The sequence below is a fragment of the Centropristis striata genome, chromosome 4, assembly GCF_030273125.1.
Source record: "Centropristis striata isolate RG_2023a ecotype Rhode Island chromosome 4, C.striata_1.0, whole genome shotgun sequence".
Lineage (NCBI taxonomy): Eukaryota > Metazoa > Chordata > Actinopteri > Perciformes > Serranidae > Centropristis > Centropristis striata.
The window spans coordinates 39,546,970-39,559,739 of NC_081520.1; the positions used below are offsets into that span (position 1 = coordinate 39,546,970).

At 37.0% G+C, this 12,770-nt stretch overlaps 1 protein-coding gene across 5 annotated transcripts in view; it reads left to right on the forward strand.

The window, feature by feature from the left end:
- The window catches only part of dock10 (dedicator of cytokinesis 10), a 106,989-nt gene that overhangs the window by 77,397 nt on the left and 16,822 nt on the right, over window positions 1–12,770 (forward strand). For 4 of the 5 annotated variants that reach the window (XM_059330681.1, XM_059330680.1, XM_059330683.1 and 1 more), the window contains exons 35-41: window positions 105–226; window positions 1,801–1,915; window positions 3,254–3,320; window positions 3,727–3,774; window positions 7,997–8,107; window positions 8,914–9,026; window positions 10,473–10,588. In XM_059330681.1, coding sequence (XP_059186664.1) covers window positions 105–226; window positions 1,801–1,915; window positions 3,254–3,320; window positions 3,727–3,774; window positions 7,997–8,107; window positions 8,914–9,026; window positions 10,473–10,588 — 692 coding nt within the window. The remainder of the gene's footprint in view (window positions 1–104; window positions 227–1,800; window positions 1,916–3,253; window positions 3,321–3,726; window positions 3,775–7,996; window positions 8,108–8,913; window positions 9,027–10,472; window positions 10,589–12,770) is intronic. The other variant, XM_059330684.1, reaches the window with a different exon arrangement.

The window sequence follows — 12,770 nt, forward strand, 5'->3', positions numbered from 1 at the left end:
GTAACAGAGTGTGGCAGGCTTGTTCTGTACGCAGCTGTCATATATCTATTTATATAAAAAGGTGTGAATGAGGACATGACACCCTTCCCCCCCCTCTCCACCAGCCTTCTCATCTCTAGCGGTTGCCACGGGGACCCAGGCCGACTCTCGGGGCTCTCTGATCAGCGTGGACTCCAATCCGAGCAACAGTGACAGGAACAGTGAGAAGATGGACGGATGTGAGAAGGTGAGAAAAGAAAAGAGAAGAGTTAAACATTGATCAGCTCCGTATTTATGACAGAGGAGCAACAAGCAGACCTGTCAAAACAACTTAAATTCTGACCTATATTGTTAGAAAGAGGGCTTCTGAATTTTATAACATTTGGAAAATATTTCTGGAACTGTTGAGGAATGGAGATATGGAGGAGGCGGTGGGAAAATAAGATAATGAAAAATATCTAATTTGTTGTTGGGAATGTAACCTACAGTAAGAATACTCACCACAGTGTAATTTTTTTTCATTTTTTATTTTTTTAAATTTATTTTTATTTATTTATTTATTTTTATTATTATTATTTTTATTTTATTTATTTTTTATTTATTTGTTTTTGTTATTTATTTTTTGTTATCTACATTTATTTGTAAATAATTATTCATTTGTTTTGGTCCTTTTCAGTATTTTTGATATTTTAATTATTATTTTCATTGCTGCCATATGTTTGTGAAGTTTTGGTTGTTGGATGTTGTTATATTAACACAAAAACCAATAAATATATGTTTAAAAAAACAAAACAAAAATTATTATTTGGATACATAGATTGGCAGATTGGCAGTCTGAGTATTTCACAAACTGCTGATCTACTGGGATTTTCACGCACAACCATCTCTAGGGTTTACAGAGAATGGCCTGAAAAAGAGAAAATATCCAGTGAGTTAAAATTCCTTGTTGATACCAGAGGTCAGAGGAGAATGGCCAGAGTGGTTTGAGATGATAGAAAAGGCAACAGTAGCTCAAATAACAACCAAGGTACACCAGAAGATCCTCTCACCACACCACCACTTTATTAGGCACACCTTGCTTGCTAATAAAGTGGCCGGTGAGTGTATACACAGTGCATCTTCTTCACTGTTAGTCACTCATAAATTCTACTTTTTATATGAATCTCTGAAAGAGCAGTATGCAGACAACAGATTTTCACTGGCTTTTATTTTAATCCAAGGTGATTTAGCACACTGCTCTAATACCATCTAGAGAATTATTAAAGTTGAGGCCTTTCAGTGATCTCAATGTTCAACTCCAGACTGGGACCTTTTATTGCATACCGTCCCGCATCTCAATATCTGCTCACTTCCTGTTATCTCCTTATACAACGTGAAAAATTGCAGAAAAAATAATAAATCCTGCAGCCACCAGTCCCTCCAACAGCCCCCACTACCCCACTCTTAGATAATTCTGACTAGAAGTCTCATAATGAAAAAAAAAAAAGAATCTTATATTTAATTTATAAAGTTGTCTGGTCATATTTTCTTCCCAACATGAGGCTATAAATTATGTTTCCCAACCTTTTTCCACATTGTCCTGGAATAAAATTTTGTCAGGAGATTGATAAAAACCTTTATTCGTGTATCATGTGTTGCCTTAAAGTAATAAATTCTAATCTGTAAATACTACAGCAGCTTGTAAAAATACCCATTATATCTTAAATTTCCCTCCAGGTTGCTTAAGGCTATGATTTCATATAAATAAATACAGAGGACACGACCCCAGTGTCAAATACTAACTGTATATCACTGATTCTCTGTCTGGATGTTTCTCCTCAGTTTGCACGGCCGCAATCCCTCATAGGCTACGGTTCTCGTTGTGACAAGCTGGACCAGGCGGAGACCCGCAGTCTCCTCATGTGCTTTTTGCACATCATGAAAACCATATCTGAAGGTAAGAAATTACATTTTTACAAACGTGCATACTAGAGGTGGGAATCACAGGCCCCACGATAGGATTTTATCCCACGATACGATATTATTGCGATTTTAAGCATTTTTGCGATATTGTGAGTTTTGCAATTTAGCTGTTTAACTGCATTTTGTGTCCAAAAAAAATAATTCAGTCAAGAATTGTTTTGTCAAATAGGAGACAATTCTCAGTATATTCGTATCAGTTCAGTCTTTTTTTATTGTATTTTCATTTTCATCTATTTTCATTGAGATCGCATGACGTCAGAGGTCACATGAGCACTTCATCAGAAAATCATCATGGAACATCAAAAAATTGCCTGTGTTATTTTTGACAACTTTACCACATGATATCCTGACGCACATGGTGCCTATAATTATTCTAGTTTCACATGATACCAGTTTCCATTATATTCCTAAAAGTGAGGAATATACTGTAAAAATGGCGAAAATACTGATGTCCCGCATGCTAAATATCGATACTTGGAAGCCAAAAATCGATATAATGTTGCCACACAAAACATCGCAATACTATGCTGTATCTATTTTTCCCCCACCTCTAATGCATACACAAGATTTACACCTTCAACTCTAGAGCCTTGTCAAATGATGTCTGTAAATGTGTTTTAGTCGTTTTTGGTCATTTCATGTCTTTTTTGGGTAATTTTGTGTTTTATTTTTAGTAATTTTGTGTCTTTTTTTGGTCATTTTGTGTCTTTTCTGGTCATGTTGTGTCTTTTTTTGGTCATTTTGTGTCTTTTTTGGAAATTTTGTGTCTTTTTTGATAATTTGTGGTCAATTTGTCTCTTTTTTGGTTCTTTTTGTTTCCTTTTTTTGGTCATTTTGTGTCTTCTTTGGTCAATTTGTGTCTTTTTGTGGTCATTTTTTCTCATTTTGTGGTCAATTTGAGTCCTTTTTTGCTGAATTTTATGTAATTTTTTGGTCATTTTGGTTAGAGAGATGTTTTAGTTGTTGTCTGCTTCATTATTTGTCCAAAATTCGTCGTATCAACTGAGTTTGTATGATCTGAACTGTGCGCGTGAGATTCTGTTGAGTGAGATGTCTGTAAATGCTATTTATTGGTTATTAAATGTGATCAACAGAGGCACAGAAGATGTAAGCAATAGCTTTTTTCTTGTCCTTTCTGATAGCAAACAGCAGATATTTGCACTGTTTTGCAGATTAAAACACTCAATATGAGTCACTTTTTGAACTCTGCCTGCCTCAATCTCACTAATACCATTTCAGTGTAAAATGACTGACTCATTTTCATTAGCACTCAGCCGTGGTATGTGACATGTCTTTTGTTTCCTGTCTCCAGATGTGCTGGTGTCCTACTGGCACCGGGCCATTCACCAGGAGATCTCAGACTTCTTTAACATCCTGGAGTAAGTGTTCTTTGCAGAGTTTCATAGTACCACAGCTCCTTTCAGGCTGACTGGTAATACAACCGTGCACAGAGAGCAAAAAACGTTGAGGCAGACAGAGATGGGAACAGGAGAATGAGACGAGAAGAAAGGGGGAAGGATGTTGCCAGAAGGGAACAGATGAAAGTAATGACACAGCAAGATAGGGAGGAGAAAAACAGACTGTAATTCCAATGAGAGCTCCCTCTCCACTGAACAGTGCAGTTAATTAACTGCCTGTTTCCTGTTTGTGTCAGCATCTAGACTGCTCTGTTGCGACTCAGTTTGATCACATGCACCTCATTCGTCCTGTGTTCTTAACTTACAAAACACGTAAAAACAAGCAAACCTTCACCCGAGATACTGTTTGCATTTCCCCTTTCTGCAGGCTGTGTCTGCAGCACTTCAGGTTCCTGGGAAAACGCCACATCGCAAGGTGAGTGCACGCTCCTCGCTGCTTTCTCCGACAAAGTGGTGGTCTCCTTCACATGCATTCATTAGAATGCATATGAAAATAGCTTATTAACTCAACATACATGCCACAGCCAGAGGTTATAACACCCCCACCCACTTAATTCATATAATCATGCGCACACATGAATGCACACGTGTGCAAATGCAGCCACACAGACACATGTGCAAACACACACAAATAAATGAATCAGACACAGTCAGGCAGAAATACTAATATGTGTTCTGTATGCATGTGCACGCTCAGGGATGAGCTTCAAGAGGGGAAGAGGTAAAGGGGGGAAGAAAGGGAAGAGAAGGGGGAGGGGGAACTCCTGGATCTTGCTGTTGAGAGAAAAGCACTGCTGGATATTGTACTGTAGTAGTTGGCAAGCACAGGATGGGGGTTGTTATCGTGTGTGTGTGTGTGTGTGTGTGTGTTCTTACTGGAGCTGAGCCATTGGCACTGCTAGGCTCCTCCATCTTCTGGTTCCTCCCAGCTAATTAAATTAGCTCTCTTTTTCCTTTCAGCAGTAAGATGCTGAGATGTAAGCCAACAAAAGGCTGCGAGAGCACACTGCTTTACTGTGTGTGGAGGCATTAACAGAAAAAAGGATAGCTGGAAGCCTAGCTAGCGCTCTCAGACGCAGTTGAGCCTGTCTGGGGCTGCTAGCTACTTAACATTCGTCTGTAATACCGGGCCGTGGGGGGATTCACAGTCTTATGCCTGTGTCTGTCTCAGCATCTCTCTCTGTTCGTTCTTTGATGCCTGGCTGAGTCAGTGTGGGCACCCATTGAAGTTCAGGAGAGATGGATTACACTAGCAGCGTGGAGCCAGCCAGCAAGCCCTGAGGAGAGTCAGTCAGACAACAATTCAGTCATTAAAGCTCCCCGAGAAAAAACTTTGTTTCAAATTTGAAATGTTTCCATTTCATATTAAATCGTGGTTATTAAAACAACAATTAAAGTTGAAGCACAAACTTACTAACGTGCTTCTTTGGGAATGTGTGGATGTGGGTTGATCAAATTTCATAGAGATCCTTATTGGTGCATGGAAGTACATGTCATACTGAGCCCCGCCCACTTCAACTTCTTCTTCACTCCAATATTTCTTGGGTATACGCCTGTTTGAAAATACTTCCTAATAAGACATATTTTGGGCAACAACAATTGGTGTACATGTTCCAAAAGCTGAAGACTTAATGTTTTTAACCCATTTAGGCCTAAAATGCCTGGAAAATAAAATAAGCTACTAAAACCTGAAGTTTTTTTTAGTAATTGTATGTCTTTTTTGGTAATTTTGTTTCATTTTTGGTAATTTTGTGTCTTTTTTGGTAATTCTGTCTTTTTTTGGTAATTTTGTGTCTTTTTTGATAATTCTGTGTCTTTTTTGGTAATTCTGTGTCTTTTTTAATAATTTTGTGTCTTTTGGGGGTAATTCTGTATCTTTTTAAAAATAATTTTGTGTTCTTTTTGGTCATTTTGTGTCTTTTTTTGGTGATGATTTCAGTTCTGGAAAAGTCCCATGTTGCATTGCGACACTCCCACATGTATTCTGATGCATTTCATTGGCCAAGAGACCGAAAATAGGTGGAAAAAACTACAAATACTACAAAACGACGTATCCGCTTTCCAGGCTTAAGCAATATTTTAGACTTTAGCTGAAGTACAAACACACTCATGCACATGCACAACAAACACTACAAGACACCAACCAATAACAATGAATGGTAATGTTTTCATGTTTTCTCCATGTTCGACCTTGCAGTTGTATTCACCACAGTGCATGCCTCATGCCCTCCCCCTCTGTGCATGCTGCAGCTCTTAATGGATTGTGCACATTTATTGATGTTCTGTTGCATCCAGTAACCCTGTTCTTTCTGCATCATGCTCCGCTATTCATGCTCGTGCTGTTTGTTTGCTCTTTACATCCCGTGACACATTTGCCTCATTGATGTTGCATGTCGACCTTGTAGCCCTGTGTCCCCTCTGCCCCGCTTCGTGACTGGCAGGTCTCCACCTGCCGCCTAATGAGCTCCGAGGCAGTTCTGCTGGTGTTGATTGGCTTACACAGTGGTGGTGTCCTCTCTGTCTTTTGGCTGGCCGAAGCACCGCGTGCTTTGTGTACACTGTAAAAAATGTTTGTAGAAATTACAGTAAAAAAACTGTCAAATTGCATCAGAAATAGGTTGTAAAATTAAACATTGTACATCACTGTAGTAGATACTTTTAATTACTGTAAATCAAAGAATAGTATAAAACTTTACATTCTACCACTATAAACTGTAGAAAACACACAGTTTTGCTGTAAAAATATAACATTTTCATGTAAAGTTAATGGAGAAATAACCTGATGACACAATTATCCTGAAAGTAATGGGATTATTCAGTATAAATTACAGTTTTTGCTGATATTTACATTTACATATGCTCACTTTATTTTTTACGGTGTTGTTCTGGCAACCACAGCTGCCGGTATTTTACCGTAAATTAAACAGATTTTTTTTTACAGTGTAGACTGGCAGTCGCTTTCCATTGAGCTTCATTTACGCATCATGAGAATATGATATGTTGAACATCTGTTTGTTACTAAGCTGATTTGTGCTGCAGCTTAACTGTCTTTTGGTTTCATCACATCTTTACCTCCTGATCTCGTCTCTGTCCACTGTTAACGCTGACCTCCAGCCTCCACTCTCCACTAACGCTCCACCAAGAGTTAATAGAACATTTACACAATATTCTACTAATGGCAAACTAAAAACCATCGACTCTGCTACGTCACTAACCTCTCCATCTGGCTGATCTCCCTCTCTATATGAGTTTATCTTCCTCTCTGACTCCCGCCGCTCTCTTCACGCCAAGGTCAAACAGCAGACCCTGTATGCTTCTAACAGAAATATGTATAATGTGACCTTGTTGCTACAAATATAAAGCAAGGTCACAAAAGTGCAAAACTAGCACTGTATTGCAAAGTGTTTACATTATAACCTAATTTTTTTTATCAATTAGCATGCCACATAAAGTTAATATACTGCCCTACCAAGCCTAACTGCAGTAGCTACATTTTTGGTTGAAATTGAGTTATAACTAAAAATGAACTCCTTGATGTCTGTTTTATCTTGTGACAAAGTTTTAGGTTTCAATTTTGCTTTATTCCAGAGAAATAATCCTGTGATACAGTGTGGCCTTGTATTACTTCATTGTGTTGTGTTGATTAGTGAAGACAAGAATGATAGAAATTTATTTGATAGGGAAAATCGAGATAATAATTTAGTAAAATCGTGAGATAAAATTATATTTAGACTAAAACATAACATTACTTCTAGAAGTAAGTTTAAAGACTAGAAGTCTTTAAGTAATGGTAATCAAGAAACGGAAACAAAAATGTTATTTCAAAACTTTCAAAACTGTGTTCGATTTTATAGTTACAAACCCAAAATGTAACTGGATTTTTGGATTTTTGATGAAGAGAGTAAAAAGTAAAGTAAAGCCAGAGGAATATGAAAAACAACTTCTGGTGTGGTATACAACCCTTAAAATGTTTGACTATCTATTCAAGTATTGGTTTATTTCAGACTAGAAGTAATGTTATTAATTAAACTTGATAAACATTACTTCTAGTCTGAAATAAACCAATACTTGAATAGATTGTTAAACATTTTAAGGGTTGTATACCACACCAGAAGCTGTTTTTCATATTCCTCTGGCTTTACTTTACTTTTTACTCTCTTCATCAAAAATCCAGTTACATTTTGGGTTTGTAACTATAAAATTGAACACAAAGTTTTGAAATAACATTTTTGTTTCCGTTTCTTGATTACCATTACTTAAAGACTTCTAGTCTTTAAACTTATGATTGAATGAATAGATTGTTAAACACTTTTAAAACAACATTGTAGTTACTGCACTCTGGTTTTGCATTGCTGTAAAAGGTTGGATAAATCATCACCATTTTTGAGCATAAAAATTACATCATCAATACATGTAGAAATAAGTGTCGTATCACTGATCTACCTAAATCTCATTTGGCTGCCCAGTTAAAAAACGTTAAAAAAAAACTTTAAAGCAATTTTTCTCAGTTTTACCCTGCGGTAGTTACTGCAGTGAGGCTTTGTAGGGCAGTATACCTGACTAATGATGACACTAAACAATGCTGGTGTCAACTAAACTAACTAATGTTAGCTTTGATGTGGTTGGCTCGTGAACAGGAAGCTAGCAGCGGCAGTAAAGCTGGCCCAGTCCACCCAGGCCAATGGCACCCTGAAGGGCTCTAACCACCCCTCCCAGTCCTCTCATCCCTCCAGCCTCTTCCCACAATGGTAACCACCCTCCAGCAGGAAAACACCTCGGCCACCATGACAGTCTTTGGCTACAGAAATTGTTCTAATGCTTTATGATGTCTGGTGATGTAAATGTAAATACTTTCTAAAATTGCCAGAAACTCCAGACTATTTGAATACAGGTACCACCTATAAAAACACTTAGATTTAGATGAATACATTCTTGTCATGTGTATATTCATCATTGATGTGACCATAGTGTGTTTTCATATTATAACTGTGTTATCAGCATGCCCCTCCTCATACCTGCAGTGTTTGGTGTGATTGGCCAGTCTCTGTTTTTGTACTCCCATGTGATAATAGACGCCCAATAACAACAATGTTCTCGGGACATGGATGACATTTTTATTTACCTGCCTACTAAAATGTGCAAAATCTCTTGACATGGTTTAGTAGTACAGTACAGGCCAAAAGTTTGGACACATGTGGAATTATGTACTTAGCAAAAAAGTGTGAAATAACTGAAAACATGTCTTATATTCTAGTAAGCAAAGGGTGGCTACTTTGAGGAATCTAAAATACAAGACATGTTTTCAGTTATTTCACACTTTTTTTGTTAAGTGCATAATTCCATATGTGTTCATTCATAGTTTTGATGCCTTCAGTGAGAAACTACAATGTAAATAGTCATGAAAATAAAGAAAAATGCATTGAATGAGAAGGTGTGTGTCCAAACTTTTGGCCTGTACTGTACATTTACCGCAGTTTAATTAAAAACAAGAATAAGGAATAAAGTGACTGAACCGTTATTGACACCAACTGCTGATCCTCGCTGTTGCCTCCAGGATGGCGTCGTCTGGAGGGGAAGGTCACCGGCATGCTCGCTCCCAAACCATGCCCATCATCAGGGGCAAGAACGCTCTCACCAACCCCAAGCTGCTGCAGATGATGGAGACAGGTAACATGTACACTTTTTAAAACTCATCTTAAAACCTATTTTTATTCCTTGGCTTTCAACCGCGCATGAGACTCTGCTCTTGCTTTAGTGTTTTATGGTTTGCTTTTATTTTTAGGGACCGAGCACTAACGGTGCGAGGACCCTATTGTAATTGGTCCGTCTATTTTTTTTATTTTTTTATCAAAAGTAAATCGCCTTTTTGAGGCCTTTATCATATTCAAAAACTCACCATTTTTGGAATATATGTCAATGTCCCATGAAATTTACGTATTCTGGTATTCGCGGGAATGGAACTTGCAAAATGACTCACTAGTGCCCCCTCGAAATTTTCAAAAGAGCCTCACAATAGAGGACTTTTTCACGTAGAAACACGAAATTTGGTACATACATGTATCATGGCAAGACGCACCAAAAATTCTCAAGAACCCATACCCTAAAACGTACAGGAAGTCGGCCATCTTCATTCGAAAATGGCATTTCCTGCTGTTTTTGCCCATTTCCATGCTGCATACTTTAACAAACTCCTCCTACAGATTTCATCCAATTCTCTTCAAACTTGGTCAGTAGCCTCACAAAGCCTTTGGGATCAAAAGTTGTATAAAGCTTTACCAACGGTCACACTATGTGGGCGTGGCATGGCGGCAAAATATGGCGTCTCGCCATAAAACACGAGATCGTTATAACTTCCACATACTTTGTCCGATCTGGTCCAAACTTCGCATGCTTCATCAGAGTCCAGCCCTTAACACTTTTAAATAACAATATTGCATGAAGCCCCGCCCCTTTTGCTTAATCCACGCCCCCTTTTATAAATTGACCACCTTGCATACTTTACAAAACTCCTCCTACAGATTTCACCGGATTGACTTCAAACTTGGTCAGTACCATCACAAGGGCTTTGGGATCAAAAGTTATATAAATCTTTACCGACTGTCACACTATGTGGGCGTGGCATGGCGGCAAAATATGGCGTCTCGCCATAAAACACGAGACTGTATAACTTGACCATACATTGTCCAATCTGTCCCAAATTTCACACACATGATGAGGGTCCAGCCCGGAAAACACCCACGTGTCAATAGTGACACACAGTCATAGCGCCCCCTGCTAGCTACAGGAAGTAACATGTTTTACACCTGCCACAAGCACAGTGGTAGGAGACACGCCATTTGGTACGCATAGGGACTGAGCCCACAGCACCCGAGTTTTAAATTGTTTTTTTAAAAAAACAATGAAACTATTTATTTTAGTGTGTATTCCTGTTTTATTTATTTTATTGTTTCTTGTTTGCTTGTTTATGTACAGCACTTTGTTGCAGCTGTGGTTGTTTTTAAACTCTTTACAAATAAAGTTGAGTTGAGTTGAGTTGAGTACACACACACTCATTTTGACAGAGATTAACATGAAGTGACTGAGATGTATTTTCATTTCTTATCCTGGTTCCAGATGGGAGTATTCAGGACGGAGACAATCTGAGTCCTACAGACATAGAAGCCAACTTGTCCACTGAGGTGTCCCTCACTGTGCTGGATGTTCTCGAGCTCTTTGTTCACCATCACAAGGTCTGTGCTCCTTTCACAGTTCACAACCTCAAACTACATTTCATACTTATTGTGTGTGTCAAGGAGGATTCTGTTTCATTCTGCATTATGTGCTGAATATACGCTACAGCTTGTGTTAACCTCTGGATTAAGGCTGGGCGATATGGACCAAAAGTCATGTCCTGATATATTTAGGCTGAATATCGATATATGTCCCGATATTTTTATTGAAAAGTGAGAGCAAATGTTCAGTCTAAGTCAAAGCTAAATATGACATGTCACAAGTAGTTTTATTAAAACCATTTATTTAACCCATTGAGGCCTAAAATGCCTGTAAAACCTCTGGGCGATTTTAAAATAAGCCCCTAAAACCTGAAGTTTTTCTGGAAATTCAACAGAAGTGTCAACGCTTCTATTAAATAATAGATTTTTCAGCCTCTGTAGCAGATAGAAATGAAATTCAAAAAGTATTTGAGAGCTTATACAAATACTACAAAATGACGTATCCGCTTTCCAGGCTTCAATGGGTTGAATGAAGATAAATACTGTATAACAACAGGAGTACCTTTTTTGATATAAAGGCTCCATAAAGTGCACATTTAAGTAAAATATCTTAAGTTAAAATCGCCTATGAAATAACATAGGCCAATCTTTTTCTGAAATAAATATATTTATATGAGAAAAGAATAACGGATATTTCAAAATAATTAAATATGGCAAACCCTAGTAAGGGCAGCATTTATATAAAAAGAAATTTAAAAAATTGAACTATATCGATATATGCGTTATGGTATAATTCCATATCACATTAAAAAATAAATCAATATATCTTTTATATCGATATATCACCCAGCCCTACTCTGGATATCATAATACTGTTGCACATAAATTGGAATAATTTTGTTTTCAGACACAAACCTCTGTTAATTGTGGTTTCATTTTCATTGTGATATGTTTGGAAGAGATTGATTAATACACATTTTCTGTTAATTATAAATCACATTGTCACAATCATTTCATGGAAAGAGGTTAAAAAATATTTTATTCTAACTTTATGGGCGACCGTGTAAGTTTTATTAATTTTATTAAAATGCATACAAATCCATTAAAATGTGTGGCTTTTGCATACCACACCAGAAGATTTTTTTCATATTCCTCTGGCTTTACTTTACTTTTTTTTTATATTTTACTCTTCATCAAAAATCCCAAAATCCAGTTACATTTTGGGTTTGTAACTATAAGGTTGAACACAATGTTGTGAAATAACACTTTTCTTTCCGTTTCTTGATAAAAACACAACAAAAAAAGTACATTTTTACATCTACCCCCACCATTCTAATGACAGAAATATAGTTATATTAATATTTTCATAGAAATGTAGGCTCCAGAATGAACTACATTGTAAATCATGCACACATTTTGCATCCATTCAGAAAGCCAGTGCTACTCTACTGCCACCAAGTGGCCACCAAGAAGAATCTCTGTTTTTAAAAAATGTCTTTGCATCACGTAGGATAATTTCTGTTACTCCATTAGTTTATTGGTTGTGCCACCCCTGTATTGTTCTGAAAAGCCTTTTTTTGTAGAGAAGTTAGTTCGGCCTTTTGTTTGTTTGTTTTACTTCACAGCTAGTTTAGATCGGCCTTCTTTTGTTATATTTGTTTCAACTTTCTTTTGGCACAATCACTTGTCCCATCCTCCCCCACCTTAGTGTGTCTTTCTTCTGTTGTTTTGGATTTTTCGTTAGTTTTAGTTTTAATTTCATTGTGAATTTTTGTTTTCAAATTCACTTAGTTTTAGTTCGTTTTTAGAGTGAGTTTTCTAGTTTTAGTTTAGTTTTTATTTTTTGAAAATGCTTAGTTTTAGTTTAGTTTTCATTAGTTTTAGTGTTAGTTTTAGTTTTTTTGTAATGGGTTATGTGTTGGTGCCAGATTCAAAGAGGTAATAATAAATGTTTCCTTCATTTCCTTTGGTTTATCATCTCAGCCCCAATAAGGTTATTAACTCTTACAGTTACAGGTGTTTTGAATTTTGGTTCTAGTGTAGACATCCCAGTCTCAGTAAACATATTTACCATGTGTTGCATGTTCAAATAGAAACACTGAATTATAAATGAAAAAAGTTGACAAAAACAAAAACTAAGGGCATTTTCACTCTAAGTTTTGAAATAACATTTTTGTTTCCGTTTCTTGATAAAAACATC